Consider the following 20,169-nt stretch of genomic DNA (forward strand, 5'->3'; position numbering starts at 1 on the left):
TGATAATCGTAAAAAAATATCTTCTTCTTCCTCAGAGGTTTGAGTGCAATATTTATATAGATTTTTGTTGGAAGAAATTTGGTTAAGGTTTGTGTGCCCTTTTTGTTCCTATCACCTGATGTTATGTATGATGTTGAATCTATAGCCACATAATTATGTATGATCTTATAAAGCATAATTAGACTGGCCTTTGTTCTTCGATTGGCTTGGGGTTCCCAGTTCAGTGACACAGCCAAGCTCTCTAGATCTATGTTGGTTGTACCACGGAATTAGATTAGTCTAAGTCCGTGATTGTACATACCGGGCAGCTCTAACTCTCGTCTGGATGTTCTCGATTACCAGGACCAGATATTTTCAACAGATGTTAAACACCAATATTTTACCAGAACATCTACCATTTCTAATTACCCTGACCCTAACAAAGGACAAAATAAAACTGATTCGCTCCGCTCGGCGCTGATCATAAACGAAACACTTAAACGTTTTCTCTAAACACACTTAAATAAACCACAGCGCATTTATAGTTATTTTTCTCTGGGGCTACGCCTCTCATTAATCAGAGACGTATAATACATTATACGTCTCTGCATTAATACATCAATGCAAATTGTTAACGTGTTAGACAAAATTACAATGATCTGAGGTCAAAAACATTTTGGGGCATTTTACTTTAGTTTGATTGGAAATCTACGTACTATACATGCAGAGACGTATATAACACATACGTCTCTGGTACATGCTTTTCTTTTACTTTGTTTTATTGGACATATGAATACTTATGACTAATAACAAATACCCCAGATCTCACAACATCTTGGAGTTCTTTGATGTGAACATGGAAAAGGATGTGGTCTCCAATACGGCTTCTTGCGGGACACCAGTTGGAACGACAGACATCCTCTTTCTGACACGTACGCTGTCGATAGATCCATCGCTCCGTCACTTCACTTTGCTATCACGTTTCTACTGTCCGTGTTTTTGTTGTAGGTTCAACTCTAAGACATATATACCCACCGTGAAACTCGACACGACAAATATGGGTGTCGATAGATCCATCGCTCCATCACTTCGATTCCAGCTCCTCCACAAGAACTTTGCTTTTATAATATCATCACGTTTCACCAGAATTGCTTTTCAACAAGGGCTTCTGGCAAGCAAGTTGAACATTTAACCAGAGGCGTATAATTTTAACTTGTTTACTCAGAAAAACTGTATTTTCAAAGCTAAATTATGAAACTTTGCAAGTATTGTAACAACCTCATTTTAATTTCCTGGCTAGAATTTTTTTTTTTTTTTTTTTATTTATTTATTAATTTATTTCCTGAAACAGTTTTTACATGTTAAAACATTTTGTATCACATATATGCTTTGTTAGAATTTAGGCAAGAGTATTATTTACGTTTCATACTGTTAACATTTCATAAAAAAGAGATGTTAAAATTTGATTTAGATAGTACCAAGTTTTCTTATTTAACTCTGTGATGCCACAATGCTTTAAAATATTTCCCATCGACACCTGTTTCATACTTGTTTTTTATTTTATTTAATTTTTTATTTTTTAATTATCTTTTTATTCAGATTTTTCATCAATGCAATGTACATGTACAATAAATAACAAAACGTTCACTCATTTGTATACAGGCACATACATACATAAACCTATATCTGTTATGTCCACATTTGTCATAGAGTACATACATTCTCACGATGATATTTAACCACAATAGCATACATACTCATTTCCGTCTATTTTAACATTTTATTACCTATATATATGCATCCATCCATGTGTCTGACATCTATATGTCTCAACCATTCATTGCTATGTCTCATGTAAAAATAGAACACATATCAACCTTCATCACATATGGTACAGTATATATCTTTATGCTAGAAACAATATCTGCATTAAATTTTATATAACCGCACATACTGTATAACTCATGTCCATGTCAAAAACACCCATGTCCATGCATAAGCATAATTAAGATGATTTCACCATACTCGCATGCGTTGTACTCACACAAACCCATATGCATGATATTAGACATTTTCAGACATTCCTGTATGTACTAGTACTGATTATTGAAATGTAAATTTATGCAAAGAGAAAAAATATCAGTCCCACACAAAAAGGTAAATGAAAAATTTGCACAGTCTACTGAGTACATTGCATTGTCTTTATAAGAAAGAGGAATTGAGATAGAGATTGAGAAAATAAAAAGAAAGGGAGAATAGAGAACATAAAGAAACGAGAGAAGAAATGTATGAAAAGTTGGGCGAGATGGTGGAAAAAGGAGGTGGATATTCACTCATGTATATTATATTATATATAGGTAATATATCGGCTTTGTGAAGGGCAGAACTTAAAATATGTATGATAGAGTATGTCTCAAAGATAATAATTATAATAATAATAGAAATGTATTACAGCTTAATTAGTTTGTCCCATTTTTTCCAGTCATTTTCAAATTTATGTTTAGCTTTTTCATCCTTACCATTAACAATGTATTTTTGAATCTGATAGTTGTCCTTTATTATGTTTACAAGAGCGTTTACATTTAATGAGTTATGTAAACATCTCACTCTGTAAATATACTGCTTTATAATGATGATGATTTCATTATCTACTCGATTACTTGGAAGAAAATTCTGATGAAGAAGGCCAAAAAGAAAAGATTTTTTGTTTACTGAAAATGGGATTAAAAGAGCTTCCATTAATGTGTCAAAACTTTCTAGTAATCTTTGTACTTCCCCACATTCCCATAGAATATGAGTAATTGTTTCCGGTTCAGAGTTGCATAATACACAAAGAGGGGAGACAACTACTCCAATTTTAGATAGAAATGAATTAGTTGTAAGTACATGATGAATCACTCTATACTGGAACCACTGGAGTTTTGTATTTGTTGTTACACAGAAAGGCATTTTGTAGATTTTACACCAAGTTAGTTCTGGCTAGAAATATTATAAAATAATTAATTTCTGTGGGGTTTTTTTGAAATTGTCTAAAGGAATCTAGGTCAAAACGGCCGCAGTGTAAAAACGGCCCTAGTTAAAACGGCCCTTCTGTTTAAATCGTCATAAACAATTTGATTGGAATTATAAGATGTAATTTTGAAAATGTATATTCCAATAAATAAACAAATATAAAGGGAGGGATATATATATTAAAATTGATGTATATTCCAATAAATAAACAAATATAAAGGGAGGGATATATATATTAAAATTGATGTATATTCCAATAAATAGACAATTATAACAGAACGTATATATATGTATGAACATTGATGTATATTCCAATAAATAGACAATTATAACGGGACGTATATATATGTATGAACATTGATGTAAATTTCGATAAATAGACAATTATAACGTAATGATTAATTTGACAATTACTAAATTAAACAACAACACTTATACAACAGTTAGATTATGTCTTCTTATCTTTTATATAAAATCATCCTATCTTACCATACACGGAAATGTATCAATTGGGTATTTCTGTGATTGACATTTATATATATTTCATATCACTTACCGGTACCACACGTTCTATGCTGCCATCTACTACAGCAATCGCACTGCAGTGCTAACTGCATGCTGTGCAGGTCGAATAACACTGTCGCACTCTAAACAGTTCTTCAATGCTGGTCTCATGGTTGAAAGTCTTATTCAAATGACATGTGAAGATTTTGTTATACATTCGTCCAATTATTACACCCTTTGACCAATCCCGTTAATTGCTGTTTTAATTGAGGCACTCCGAGGTACTCTGTTAAAACAACAAAGACCCTCCTCCCATATCTAAATTATTATAAGTTGATATTGTAACTATTTTTTTCAAATGCTATTCAATAAGTTTTTTAATTAATTCTTTTCTCTAAATAATTAAATTAAATTACACACTGAAGTAGAAAACACCATTGCAAAGTTATTTGAGACTGAGGAGGGTCAACTATTAATGAAAACACAAACACAATTATAATGTTTGTATCTGTACATGTACATATCTGTATTTATTGAAAGCGCATGTAACTTTATTAACATGATATCAAGTTATGTACCTGTATTACGCACTTGTAGTACTTGCAGTACTATACAGTATATACTATACTATACTATATATAAAGTGGGGCTGTTTTAACTAGAGCCGTTTTTACTAGGGCCGTTACTGCAGTGCGGCCGTTTTAACCGTATACCGTCTAGAGAACAAAAACGAAGTTCGTGTTCTCCTGAAGCCAGAATCATTACCGATATATGTAAACACAGCCACGATGTGCAATCTTTCGATGTTTGGTGTTTTCTAAACCTAATAATTTTAGTTTACATTCAATGTAGCACTCCCAAAAACCGCATGGAAATATCAGCTAGCTACGGGTTTAATATTACGTTGATTCTCGATGTTTTCTCATGGCATAATTATGTTTTGAACAGGAAAGGATTATTTAATGCAGCGAACCGTACATCCAATATGGCGCAGGTGAAGCGTAACTCGCGATATGACATCCGGTTACCAGTGACCAATGGTAAGGCCAAGAGCAAGTTGCCAACGTCTCTGATTAAACTCACCGTTGTCGACGTCATACTATTAGTCTTCGACTACTATTGAAACAATTTGCTACAGTCGATTCTTCTTTCCGAACCGTCAAGCACGAGAGAATTGTGATTTGTGTATTTTAAGATACAAAAAACTTTATTTAGTGTCGATATGGTTAACAAGAACATAAGCTTTTATAGGAGCTTGTATTTCGACAAACAAAGTAAAAAGAACGTAAAAAATGCTAACAACACATGATAAGGACATGACTATAAGAACTATAGAAACAGAAAAGCTGAGATCATAAAACACTGTCCTACATAAAACACGCGACACTAAATAATAGTAACATAAAACACACGACACTAAATAATAGTTACATAAAACACACGACACTAAATAATAGTTACATAAAACACACGACACTAAATGATAGTTGCATAAAACACGCGACACTAAATAATAGTTACATAAAACATGCGACGCTAAATACTAGTTACATAAAACATACGACACTAAATAATAGTTACATAAAACACACGACACTAAATAATAGTTACATAAAACATGCGACACTAAATACTAGTTACATAAAACATACGACACTAAATAATAGTTACATAAAACATGCGACACTAAATAATAGTTACATTAAACATGCGACACTAAATAATAGTTACATAAAACAAAGAGGACAAGCACATGTTTACACTACGAAAATGAAACTACAGTCATACAGGCACTTAAACAGTAAAAAGTGTTGAGCAATAAAAACTGAAGCTGGAGATTGGATATAACTTCATTTGTATATAATTATTGTTTTGTTACAGATATATTTATTTTACACAGGATGCAGTATGTACAAAAATTAATCAGATTTCTAATATCATTACCAAATGTCATTACTGATATTACAATGTAACACCACGCGTACGGAATTAGATTAGATTGATTTTTAAGTCCGTGGTAACACAGAATCGAGAAGTATCTATATGTCATCAGCAACTTACCCCTCCCCCCCCCCCTCCCCCTAGAAAATATTGCATTTTCTGTATATGTATCTTTTATGTATATTTTAATGAAGGTAATAATCTTTTCGATGTTAAAAATAAGTGCTGGTATTTTTAATACATCGAGCAGGTGCCCGTCCGAGTCTGGCAATTCCGTAGTTATTCAGTGTTCGGTTCTATATTTAGATTGTACATTCTAGATCTTTTGCACGCTTTTATTGATATAATGCGTCCATGAAAATTTGCACATGTATGTCGTTCTATGTTAAACAGGTTGCACCCGCCGAACCTTATGTCACTTGCTTATAAATTTACAGACTCATCAGAAAGACCCTTATGTCATCTGGCAGTCCCCTCAATAAATGGTAAGTATATTTTGACTTCGTTCTTACCGTTTAGATGCTGATGACGGCTGAGACTCCGAAACGGATGCAGCTACTGCACAGCATGCAACTTTTAAGTTAAGGTTCAACAAGCCCCGTACACATGTTGTAGTAGCCCTAATGTCAAACCCCTGATACGTCATATTCAAAGACCTCATTAAATAATCGGAACTAATTTTTGTAATTTGAATGTATTTAACATTACAGTTTACACTAGCTAATAGTAGGCCTGATAATAATGAGGTAAGTCATGTGTGAACTGATCAGCTTGCAAACTTATAAAAATACTGTTTTTTGAATGATAGCTGTCAGTAATGTAGGAAACATCCAATCCCATACTTGCCAAATTTTTGAAATTTCCATGGGGAGATTACCCGTACTCGGAATTATAAACATAAATAAAATGTTTGTATATTTAAAATCAGGGACAGTATATAGAGGGGATTGGCAACTCTGCCCCAGTCAAGATTCTATAGCACGTCGCTTTTGTGTTTGTTCACCGAACAGCAAAATCATCGAGAGCCCCTCTCGTTTAGCCCGCGCTTGCGCACTAGCGTTACAATTAAGCATGCACCTGCTTTCGGTGTCGTGTCAACAATCTCGCCGAGATCGAAGTGTTTTGATAACGGTTAGCCCTGATTGGGACTGTGTATAAGTAGGTCTTCTTTTTATTCTAGGGACAGGGATATCATTGCCACTATGTCTAGCCTTTCGGCTGTGTTGGTGGCTATTACAACAAATCACATTTCGTAAAGCACGTTCCAGTGAAAATAATGCTAATATTGACACTTTTTGACACAAAAACAGCGCAAGTTATTTGTTATTTTTTTCCATAAAAATTAGTACTACATATCAAAAAAATATCCAATTTTCTATCGCTGTAAATTTCAAAAATAAGTATTTTTTAAATGAGCTGATCCTCGAATGCAGGCGATACTTTTTTGTTGCGTTTAACATTTCCGGTTGTTTACGGTTTTTAAGAACACATGTCCTTCGTTACCAGACGAGTAATTTCATCTGTGACATCGCTATCGTTCCAAATAATGCAAATCAAATCTACTTAGCATAGAAATTACTCGGCTGTCTATTGATATTAATTGTTTTAAAAAATACAACGATAGTTTATAAAATTAATCAAAACAGTGATCAGTCACCAACTACTTTCACAATGATTTACGTTCCAGTGAAAGATATTGCTGATGTTTACATTTTTTGACACAAAAATAACACAAGTTAAATTAAAATATTTGCAATTAGAATGGGTTGGGTCGTATTAAAAATTATTCAGCTTTCTATTGCTGCTAGTTTAAAAAGGATTGGTCAAATATTTTTGGAGTGAGGTGGTTCACATACATGTGGGTTTTTTTTTACCCCGCATTTTTGTCTATCAACGCCCACCACACTGCTCTGAACCACGCGTTGCATTGCGTTTAAAAATAGAAAAATATACCCCAAAAACGAGACATCAATTACTATGATACCACAGATTTTATCAATTAAAAGTAATACAATCAGCTTATAACAATGGGATACACAAAAGACGTAAGAACACTTATCGAGATTGGTTTGTTTTCACACCAACTTCTGCATCTAACGAAGCGGTATCAACGCCATCTTGCTTTGTCAAAATTGAGATAGGTGGCGCTCGCTATCTGCTCCTGAATCAGGGGGAGGTAAGTCTAGATTGACGTGTCATAAAACTGGTAAGGCAGAGAGGGAGTTGCTAATCCCCTTCATTATACGTCCCTGTTAAAATACATCTTTCATTCCATTTTTTCAACGAAGATCATTAATTTTTTATTTAAATATTCTGATTTGTAAGTCTGGTTAAAACTGATCATGACATTTCATGACGGACAAGTATAACAGTGTCAATGAAAACAGTCGGCAGAGGAATATAGGACCTGTATAACTCAACTCTGTCTTCTCTTACAGTATATTGGACTTTAAATAACTTGAGATCATGATCATTGATAGATATTTCAAAATTTGAATTGATCTATCAATGCTTAATTGTTAACAGCAATGTCAGAAACATATTTTATTGATCTGCTGGAATTGAGAATAATCAAAGATGCCTCAAGAAAACAGAATTTTGTGTTTGTATAACAGCATGCACTGCTCAGCCGATTGCTTTGCGATGGCTGAGAGTACCCGGTATTAAAATGGTACACAGCCAAGCAGTTTAACATAGTCAAAGGCATTAAGGCTGATGTCTTCATAAAAATAGTTACAAGACTTATAACATGTCAATATTTTTTAATTTGCAACCTAACTGAGTGCTAAGGAATCGGCATATAATTTATATTCATTCACATATATACCTAGGACATGCAGAGTTTAATTTCTTATTTACTAGCTGTTGAGTTGAAAACTGACTTCGATTCAAGATATATATTGCCTTGCAAAACCACTAAAATTATAGTAAAATCCACAGGTACTATATTTTAGCAGATTAAAAAAAGAAAACAAAGGCTAAGTAACCATATGATAGGTCAATGAACTTTAGATGATGTGTGCTATTTGGTAACATTCTGTGATGTAATGTGTGTGCTAGACATGTCATAAACATTGAAACTGAAAAAATGTCTACCTTTTTAGCCCGACATCATCTGATGGTGGGCGTGGGCTATTCAAATCACCCTGCGTCCATAGTCCGTCGTCCGTCCTTAAACAATTCTTTCTCAAATTTTATATGTAGGTTCCCCTTGGTCCTAAGCTGTGCAGGGCAACTTTTGCGACTGAGCGGATAAACAACATGGCCAACAGGCAGCCATCTTGGATTTTGATAGTGAAAGTTTGTTATCGCTATTTCTCAAGAAGTACCAGAGGGATCTTTCCCAAATTTTATATGTAGGTTACCCTTAGTCCATAGCTGTACAGGGCAACTTTTGAGACTGATCGGATAAACAACATGGCCGACAGGCAGCCATCTTGGAATTTGATAGGGAAAATTTGTTATCGCTATTTCTCAAGAAGTACCAGAGGGATCTTTTTTTAAAAACAATATGTAGGTTCCCCTTGGTTTTTATACAGGCAGCCATCTTGGATTTTGATAGTGAAGGTTTGTTACCACTATTTCTCCGGAAGAATTAGAGAGATCTTTCTTAAATTTTATATGTAGGTTCCCCTTGGGCCTAGCTGTGCAGGGCGATGTTAGAGACTGATCAGATAAGCAACATGGCCGACAGCCAGCCATTTTGGATTTTGATAGTGAAAGTTTGTTATCGCTATTTCTCGGGAATTACCAGAGGGATCTTTCTCAAATTTTATATGTATGTTCCCCTTAGTCTATAGCTGTACAGGGCAATTTTTGAGACAGATCAGATAAACAACATGGCAGACAGCCAGCCATCTTGGATTTTGATAGTGAAGGTTTGTTACCGCTATTTCTCCGGAAGAATGAGAGGGATCTTTCTTAAATTTTATATGTAGGTTCCCCTTGGTCCTAAGCTGTGCAGGGCAACTTTTGCGACTGAGCGGATAAACAACATGGTCAACAGGCAGCCATCTTGGATTTTGATAGTGAAAGTTTGTTATCGCTATTTCTCAAGAAGTACCAGAGGGATCTTTTTTTAAAAACAATATGTAGGTTCCCCTTGGATTTTATACAGGTAGCCATCTTGGATTTTGATAGTGAAGGTTTGTTACCACTATTTCTCCGGAAGAATGAGAGGGATCTTTCTTAAATTTTATATGTAGGTTCCCCTTGGGCCTAGCTGTGCAGGGCGATGTTAGAGACTGATCAGATAAGCAACATGGCCGACAGCCAGCTATCTTGGATTTTGATAGTGAAAGTTTGTTATCGCTATTTCTCGGGAAGTACCAGAGGGATCTTTCTCAAATTTTATATGTAGGTTTCCCTTGATCTCTCATTTTGCATGTTATATTTTGAGACTGATCATTTAAACAAAATGGATTAAAAGAAGAAGTTAACAGATCTTTCTCATATTGCAATGATCGATTCTATTTCTTTCACATTAAGTACTGTACTCGTAAATATGTAAAATGACAAACTCACTTTGATGGTTGGCTAGCATACACATTGGTATTAAGTTTAGATCAGAAGTTACCTCAAGGTGCATTTACTGTTAACATGACTCGATCAAACAGATTAGAGGAAAGAACAGAAAAGATCGAACTGACAAAGAACTAATGAAGGCGGTACAAAGGTAGGCGCCAAGATCCCTCTGGGATCTCTTGTTTAATAGTTACATGAAATGTCAAGAAAGAACAATTTATATAAACTTAAAGTTTATGTAGTTTTTATGGTCATAGGTCTATGGCCAAAGAGAGTGACATGTTATGAGGCCGGTGAAGTATGTTTGTGAAGACATCAGCCTTAATGCCTTATGAGTAACTACGTTAACCTGGCTTAATGTACCATTCTAATAAAGGTAATGTTCAGGTTCAATAAATTTAAATTAAATATATACATATCCCAATTTTTAGATAGTGTCTTGGAATATGACTTGTGCGGGTGTTGAACTTCAGGCTGACTTGAGTATCGTTTAGGGGTTGGTAATCCTTAACAGCAGGCTAACATTTACAGGATTTCACCAAACATACACCTACATCATTTTATTATTACCATCACAGAGTCACCACAAGCAGGATATTAAAAATGAAAACCCAAATGAATGAAAAATGGACACTAGCTTCCAGTTATTGTATATTATAGGGGATATTGACACACAAAGCTAAGTGCCTATGAATGGAATAGATAAATCCATATATCTACACTTGCATTTTTTCTATGCAGATATACAATTTACCATGAATATTTTTATGTAGTTATTAATTATTGCCCACTGCAGGTTCATGGATAGAATGGAAAAAAGTTGAAGAATCCCTATTAACTATCAGACTAAAGTTAGACTAGTACTAATATTAATACCCGGCCTCCTCTGCCCCAACGCAATGCAGTGTATATAAAAATGGTCTCGTCGCCAGAAGGTAAGTTATTGCAACTGTGGTTAGACATGCAAGTATGTGTTAATTTTCGTTTGATCTAATGCTTTTTTGGCTTGCAAGGTTAAGTACAGTTCTAGATCTGTATACAGACTCAAAAATTGGCAAACTCTCTCAACCAGTTAAGCAGTTTTTATCATTGGCATCAACCAGCCACTATTTCATGCATTGGCACACACTTCAGCTGCCATTAGAGATTTGAGAAAGATCTGTCCAACATATATATAGTTAATGAAAAAAGCCATAAAACAGAATTGTTTAGGACAGACTTCAGACAAAAGTCAGTTTGAACACCCTCTGGTGATAGTGGGCTTAACACTTTCAATAACTAATTTTGTATTTCTTCTTTTGAAGGTAAAAATGTATTAGAGTTAAGCCATGGGAGATAACTCACCTCCCCTGGATGGGGGCTGGGGCTGGATGGTTGTCCTTGGTAAGTCAGTAACCAGTATTAAAACATCACAGTGACCTATTAGTCACATTCACACAGCTACTGGTAGGTTACAAAGACCCATTTAGCCACAACAACATGTTCAGGATCTTCTAGTCCGAATTATTCTGACATTTTATCGATTTTTTTCATAACGGTCTGTCGCCGTTTAATGTCAGAACTCCGGCCCTCTATAATATGGGGGAAATATGCGACCCGTGCCCGGAGCGCACTTCAGACTGATATTTTAGAAACAAATCGTCACTTTCGCACACATGTCGCACATGGATCGAAAGATCTATTCTTTATGCGCTAGGTGGTATCAATAACATGTTTCAAAGATAATTACGAAAAGTATGTTCAAACGTTTTCTATACCAACCCATGTTTTTAATGGAAATTAGGCCATGATCAATGTCACATGACTTGACGAGATCTCGCGTTAGTGAAGGTATTTCCCAACATTATGCGTAGGCCGTTGAGATTTTAGTCACCTGGCATTAAAAGGCGGGGCTACCAAAAAACTAGAGTAATACAGAGTAAGTTTGAAAAAATCTGTTTTTAGTGATTGTATTAGTTGTTTGAGGTATGTTATGTATGATCATCTTGTGCATAAAGAATAGATCTTACGATCCATATGCGACATGTGTGTGAAAGTGACAATTTGTTTCTAAAATATCAGTTTGAAGTGCACTCGGGGTGTGGGTCGCATATTTCCCGCATATTATAGAGGGCCGGAGTTCTGACGTTAATCGACGACAGACCAATATAAAAAAAAAGTCGATAAAACGTCAGAATAATTCGGACTAAGGATCTTCAAACTACACAGGATGACAAGCATCGGCTATATGTAGCTACTGGCAATGGAAGAGCGTGGACACCTGTTCAATTTTACAGTCATTAGAATAACCATCATCAAAGCATTGTGTCCAGACTCTTAACTGGACCTTCTAACTTCACAGGATGACTTCCTAACAGTTTATGGGGAATTGAATTCGAAAGATTTTGAAGTTAAGGGGTCAAAAATTTCCATTCAAACATCAGTTTGTATCCTGCCAGATCAATCCACATTGTGAACAGAAGGGCAGAAGTATTAGTTACATGCTTACACATCTACTATTGGCAGTAGATAAACAAATGAGGTGTGTACATATGTGTAGCTGGTTACCGTTATGAAGAATTCTTCCGTCCATATTATCTGGGTAACTATAAGCACTATATATAGGCATGGATTAAACATACTTTCATTAATGATACTGCCAGGGTTGCTCTAGTTCTACTATATATTAAAACATCGCCAGGAGGCTGAATTTGACCTATATTTGATACCTTCTAAATGTATTTGCCATCACCTAAATGTTTTTGCCATCATCTAAATGTATTTGTTCATCACTTTGCAGCATTGGAAAATATTAGTATTTACACAGTTGCTTTATACATTTAGTTTGAAAGCAAGGTTGTTTTAGAAATATAGCAATATAAAATGTAGCGCTCTGTACAATTGACAATTGTAAAGTACGCTACATCATTACTAGACATTTTATCGTGACTTGGTATTTTGAAGACAGTTTCTTCTTGTACTTACCTGGTAATTAAAACCCTCGTTAGGTTTGTAAATCCTAGTTATGTTTATGTTGCAGGCTTTTTTGGCTGTAATTTCTTTATGGTTGGTATTGCCAAATCGTTTGGAATAATGCTGGAGGAACTGGTGATTTACTTCAACACTGACATGGCTACAGCAGCACTGGTGATGGGGGTGGCTGGTGGCATCTACACATTGGCTTGTAAGTAGGACACGGTAAAGGGTGATATGACACACTGTTTCCCCTTGCAGAAAGGTTCCCCCCCCTCCCCTCACCTTAAAAAAATAAGAAAAGATGGGAATATCTTTCCAATTCCAATATAAGTGATTTTATATTTTCCCAATTCATGTTTGAACAGACTCGTTGTGAAAACCACTGATCAACAAATGTTCAGTTGTGTATCATACTCCAAAGTGAATTTCTGTATCAGTACATTTTTTAAACTAACGGGTATAACTGTATAAACTATTACTAAAAATGCTTTTGTCGCAGGTAAACTTTTGCATTTTTTGTTCTCCACATTGAGGGCAATAAATCAAAATAACAATAGACTTGACTCTGAGAAAAAACAGAGAAGCACTGTGCAGTAACATGCTAAATCAGCTTGACTCTGACTTTATGAGAAGTAAGCTTGACTCGGTAGACCCTGGAGAAGCAATGTGACTCGAAAAATCAGAGAAGCTATGATAATGGTAATATTCAGCTTGACATGGAATCTGTGAGAAATCACTTGACTCAGAAGATTGAGCTCTTGCTTAAAGAAGTGATTTGACTCCAGACCAACAAGCAGGCGATATAGAACAAGGTCAGACTAGAGCTTGACTCTAACTTGTAGAGAAGTNCTTGATAATGGGAAATCTCATCCCGTTTCGCTCCTGGGGGGATATATTGGCAGTAATCCTGGGACAAGGGGTGAAAGTTCATTCCTGGTAGGGTAACGTCAGTAATCCGTGAGATTTCCATAGCTTATATATGTGTAGTATGATATAGCCCCCAAGGCCAAACCTAAATGTAGATCATCATGAAATGTATATACTTGTGTATTGTTTATTTCTTCTGTTATATGTATAAACATGTGTATGCTGATTTATAAGACATATGCAACAATGTTGGTCATGATAGCATTGCATACCTCTACAGTTGATAAATAGCATTTATTAAACTGTATCATATTGTTCTGGTTGTTTATAAATAAACAACATACCATTCAGTAATTCTTTGTGAAGGACGAATTAACACTGAGGGAATATAGTTTTAGTATAAGATTTTACTGGCAAAATTGTCACAGTGTATTGTATATACATGTATATATATAATCGTTCAAACCTGTATTCATGGTCCATAAATACGTTTCTTACCTCTAAATACAGGTTCAGCTTACATAAAGTTAAACGCCATGGGAGTCAGTTTACATAAAGTTAAACACCATGGGGAATCAGTTTACATAAAGTTAAACGCCATGGGGAGTCAGTTTACATAAAGTTAAACACCATGGGAGTCAGTTTACATAAAGTTAAATGCCATGGGTAATCAGTTAAAATAAAGTTAAACGCTATGGGTAATCAGTTTACATAAAGTTAATCGCCATGGGTAATCAGTTTACATACAGTTAAATGCCATGGGTAATCAGTTTACATAAAGTTAAACTCCATGGGTAATCAGTTTACATAAAGTTAAACACCATGGGGAATCAGTTTACATAAAGTTAAACGCCATGGGGAGTCAGTTTACATAAAGTTAAACACCATGGGAGTCAGTTTACATAAAGTTAAATGCCATGGGTAATCAGTTAAAATAAAGTTAAACGCTATGGGTAATCAGTTTACATAAAGTTAATCGCCATGGGTAATCAGTTTACATACAGTTAAATGCCATGGGTAATCAGTTTACATAAAGTTAAACTCCATGGGTAATCAGTTTACATAAAGTTAAACACCATGGGGAATCAGTTTACATAAAGTTAAACGCCATGGGGAGTCAGTTTACATAAAGTTAAATGCCATGGGAGTCAGTTTACATAAAGTTAAATGCCATGGGTAATCAGTTAAAATAAAGTTAAACGCTATGGGTAATCAGTTTACATAAAGTTAATCGCCATGGGTAATCAGTTTACATAAAGTTAAATGCCATGGGTAATCAGTTTACATAAAGTTAAATGCCATGGGTAATCAGTTTACATAAAGTTAAATGCCATGGGTAATCAGTTTACATAAAGTTAAATGCCATGGGTAATCAGTTTACATAAAGTTAAATGCCATGGGTAATCAGTTTACATAAAGTTAAATGCCATGGGTAATCAGTTTACATAAAGTTAAATGCCATGGGTAATCAGTTTACATAAAGTTAAATGCCATGGGTAATCAGTTTACATAAAGTTAAATGCTATGGGTAATCAGTTTACATAAAGTTAAACGCCATGGGTAATCAGTTTACATAAAGTTAAATGCCATGGGTAATCAGTTTACATAAAGTTAATTGCTGTGGGTAATCAGTTTACATAAAGTTAAACGCCATGGGTAATCAGTTTACATAAAGTTAAATGCCATGGGTAATCAGTTTACATAAAGTTAAATGCCATGGGTAATCAGTTTACATAAAGTTAAATGCCATGGGTAATCAGTTTACATAAAGTTAAATGCCATGGGTAATCAGTTTACATAAAGTTAAATGCCATGGGTAATCAGTTTACATAAAGTTAAATGCCATGGGTAATCAGTTTACATAAAGTTAAATGCCATGGGTAATCAGTTTACATAAAGTTAAATGCCATGGGTAATCAGTTTACATAAAGTTAAACGCCATGGGTAATCAGTTTACATAAAGTTAAATGCCATGGGTAATCAGTTTACATAAAGTTAAATGCCATGGGTAATCAGTTTACATAAAGTTAAATGCCATGGGTAATCAGTTTACATAAAGTTAAATGCCATGGGTAATCAGTTTACATAAAGTTAAATGCCATGGGTAATCAGTTTACATAAAGTTAAATGCCATGGGTAATCAGTTTACATAAAGTTAAATGCCATGGGTAATCAGTTTACATAAAGTTAAATGCCATGGGTAATCAGTTTACATAAAGTTAAATGCCATGGGTAATCAGTTTACATAAAGTTAAATGCTATGGGTAATCAGTTTACATAAAGTTAAACGCCATGGGTAATCAGTTTACATAAAGTTAAATGCCATGGGTAATCAGTTTACATAAAGTTAAACGCCATGGGTAATCAGTTTACATAAAGTTAAATGCCATGGGTAATCAGTTTACATAAAGTTAAACGCCATGGGTAATCAGTTTACATAAAGTTAAATGCCATGGGTAATCAGTTTACATAAAGTTAAACGCCATGGGTAATCAGTTTACATAAAGTTAAATGCCATGGGTAATCAGTTTACATAAAGTTAAACGCCATGGGTAATCAGTTTACATAAAGTTAAATGCTATGGGTAATCAGTTTACATAAAGTTAAACACCATGGGTAATCAGTTTACATAAAGTTAAATGCCATGGGTAATCAGTTTACATCAAGTTAAATGCCATGGGTAATCGGTTTACATAAAATTAAACACCATGGGGAGTCGGTTTACATAAAGTTGAATGCCATGGGTAATCAGTTTACATAAAGTTAAACTCCATGGGTAATCAGTTTACATAAAGTTAAATGCTATGGGTAATCAGTTTACATAAAGTTGAACACCATGGGTAATCAGTTTACATAAAGTTAAATGCCATGGGTAATCAGTTTACATAAAGTTAATTGATATGGGTAATCAGTTTACATAAAGTTAAACGCCATGGGTAATCAGTTTACATAAAGTTAAACGCCATGGGTAATCAGTTAAAATAAAGTTAAACGCTATGGGTAATCAGTTTACATAAAGTTTAACGCCATGGGTAATAAGTTTACATAAAGTTAAATGCCATGGGTAATCAGTTTACATAAAGTTAAACTCCATGGGTAATCAGTTTACATAAAGTTAAATGCTATGGGTAATCAGTTTACATAAAGTTAATCGCCATGGGTAATCAGTTTACATAAAGTTAAATGATATGGGTAATCAGTTTACATAAAGTTAGACGCCATGGGTAATCAGTTTACATAAAGTTAAACACCATGGGTAATCAGTTTACATAAAGTTAAATGCCATGGGTAATCAGTTTACATAAAGTTAAACGCCATGGGTAATCAGTTTACATAAAGTTAATCGCCATGGGTAATCGGTTTACATAAAGTAAATGCCATGGGTAATCAGTTTACATAAAGTCAAACACCATGGGTAATCGGTTTACATAAAGTTAAACACCATGGGGAGTCAGTTTACATAAAGTTAAATGCCATGGGTAATCAATTTACATAAAGTTTAACGCCATGGGTAATCAGTTTACATAAAGTTAAATGCCATGGGTAATCGGTTTACATAAAGTTAAACACCATGGGGAGTCAGTTTACATAAAGTAAAATGCCATGGGTAATCAATTTACATAAAGTTTAACGCCATGGGTAATCAGTCTACATAAAGTTAAATGCCATGGGTAATCAGTTAAAATAAAGTTAAACGCTATGGGTAATCAGTTTACATAAAGTTTAACGCCATGGGTAATCAGTTTACATAAAGTTAATCGCCATGGGTAATCGGTTTACATAAAGTAAATGCCATGGGTAATCAGTTTACATAAAGTTAAACGCCATGGGTAATCAGTTTACATAAAGTTAAACACCATGGGTAATCAGTTTACATAAAGTTAAATGCCATGGGGAGTCAGTTTACATAAAGTTAAATGTCATGGGGAAGAAGTTTACATAAGTTATAGGCCATAGGGAGTCAGATTACATAAAGTTAAACACCGTGGAGAGGTTTAAATGAGGTCTCTTAATTAACGCAGTTTGTCTTCCTCAACAAATGTTAAATAAAAAAATAGATATTTTTTCCAGAATACAGAATTTTTTATTGTTTTTTTTTATACTGTCGTTTTAATATAATTCTTACAACTGTGTTTTAATTTGTACAGCTCCATTAGGTCTAGCCTTTGGACAAGTTTTTTCTCAGCGTGTGGTCGTCATTTTTGGCGGAATCATGGGATGTTTTGGTGTGTCCTTGTGTTACTTCGTCGTCAGCATAGAATATGTCATCTGCATGTTTGGCATCTTTGCGGGTATGTATAATAACTGTGCCTGTTGTAATCATTATGTCCAGCAATATACACACGTTACAGCAAGTATTCTCAATGTCTTCAAGGCTTCCCCTCCTTTATACTTTACCTTGTATTAGACCAGTTTTGCATAGACAAACTGGGACTTGATGTGCCCACAAAACAAAACAAGTTTCTGAGAAAGTAGGTATTTCAACTAAAATTTAAGCTGAAAGGACTCGGTATGGTTTGGGCCTTTTTTGGCCCCCAAATCCATCAAAATTCAAAATCTGCAATAGAATTTTGAAACAAATGTTTCTTTAATTTTGAATACTTCCCCAGTACTATTATGTAAATATTTATTTGTGTTTTCAATTTTGGCTGCCATGGTAACCAGGTCATATTTGCATAAATGATTGAAATTTGATTATTCAGTCAATTTTGACAGGTTTCACCTAGTTTTTCTCTGAGCTACCATAGCGACTCTTGAACAAACTTTATATTTCTCCTAAAGATGTATTACAGGTGCCTACACATTATCGTTTGATATCAAGTTTGTTCAAGCATGCGCTCTATAGTTTCTAGGAGAAAAAAATTGCAAAATATCCCAATATTCACTGAATATTCATTTTTTTCTAATTTATGCAAATTTGAACTTGTTACCATGGCAACAATAATTAGAAATATAAATAAATATTTTTATAAAAGTATTTAGGAAGTATTCGAAATTAAAGAAACAGTCATTTCAAAGTTCATTTCAAGGTTTTTGAATTTTGATGCATTTGGGGGCCAAAACAGGCCCAAACCATACATAGTCCTTTGATTTAATACTTTGTGATTAATAACATATTCTTTGATAGCTTGTGGTTGTTCATTGTCATAAATATTTGTCTTTTTAGCTCACCTATTCGAAGAATAGGGGGGGCTAATGTAGTCACCTTGGCGTCCCACCTTCCAAGGTTAAAGTTTTGGTGCAAGTTTTTTCCAGACAGTGTTGGATCATCACACTCAATACACAGTTGTCTATTATGAGTTTAAGTCATTTATATCGAGTGTAAACAATGTGCTGGACCATATTTTCATATTTTATGGCCCAAAAACAACTTAATGGGACTTAGTTAAATTTGAAGTTAAAGTTTTTGGGCAAGTTTTTTTGTGAAGTGTCGGACAACCAACGTCAATACGCTTTTGTCTATTATAAGGTTGAAGCATTTATATGCAGTGTTAGCAATGTTTTGGGCAATATTTTCATATTTTATGGCCCAAAATACCTTAATTGGACTTAGTTAAATTTGAGGGATAAGTTTTTGGGCAAGTTTGTTTTTGAGGTGTTGGACAACCACCATCAATAGGCTGTTGTCTATTATAATGTTGAAGCATTTATATGGAGTGCTAGCCATGTTCTGGGCAATATTTTCATATTTTATGGCCCAAAACAGCTAAGTTGGACTTAGTTAAATTTGAGGTTAAAGTTTTTGGGCAAGTTTTGTTGGGTTGTGTTGGACCACCACCATCAATAGGCTGTTGTCTATTATAATGTTGAAGTATTTGTATTGAGTGTAAGCAATGTGTTGAACCATATTTTCATATTTTAGCGTCCAAAAACAGCTTAATTGGACTTAGTTAATTTCTTAACAATCACTTCATATAGATGTTTCTACACATTTAACAGTCCTCGAAATATCCTGGTGGTAAGTGAGGTGGCAAATAAAATGACAGGCACTATATCAACGTTTTACTGTACATGTGTTTCTATTGATAGTTGCAGTATTATAATAACATACATAGGCGAGCTATGCTGTTCTACAACAGCTCTTGTTTTTGTGGGAATTTGTTTATACCTACCGAGCCTGATATTGGTATAGGTTGATCAATGCTAAACAGATAATGTTTACGGGCTGTCCATTCAATAGTCACACAGAACAAAACACACACACATTAAAACATTTCTTAAAACTGTGTAATCAATGAAGGAAACTTCAACATTGTGTTTATTTTCATGAATTACAGATATAGAGGGTATTTCTTGGTTTCCTGTTGATTACAGATAAAGAGGGTATTTAGTGGTTTCCTGTTGATTACAGATATAGACGGTATTTCATGGTTTACTGTTGAGTAC

At 34.4% G+C, this 20,169-nt stretch overlaps 1 protein-coding gene across 1 annotated transcript in view; it reads left to right on the forward strand.

The window, feature by feature from the left end:
* The first annotated feature begins 5,784 nt into the window (after positions 1 to 5,784).
* The window catches only part of LOC110464255 (monocarboxylate transporter 5-like), a 29,222-nt gene continuing 14,837 nt past the window's right edge, over positions 5,785 to 20,169 (forward strand). The window contains exons 1-4 of the mRNA XM_021519365.1: positions 5,785 to 5,921; positions 11,265 to 11,343; positions 12,980 to 13,123; positions 17,931 to 18,074. Of these exons, the coding sequence (XP_021375040.1) occupies positions 11,289 to 11,343; positions 12,980 to 13,123; positions 17,931 to 18,074 (343 nt within the window). The 5' untranslated portion in view covers positions 5,785 to 5,921; positions 11,265 to 11,288. The remainder of the gene's footprint in view (positions 5,922 to 11,264; positions 11,344 to 12,979; positions 13,124 to 17,930; positions 18,075 to 20,169) is intronic.

The sequence above is a fragment of the Mizuhopecten yessoensis genome, unplaced genomic scaffold (genome assembly GCF_002113885.1).
Source record: "Mizuhopecten yessoensis strain PY_sf001 unplaced genomic scaffold, ASM211388v2 scaffold10977, whole genome shotgun sequence".
Classification (NCBI taxonomy): domain Eukaryota; kingdom Metazoa; phylum Mollusca; class Bivalvia; order Pectinida; family Pectinidae; genus Mizuhopecten; species Mizuhopecten yessoensis.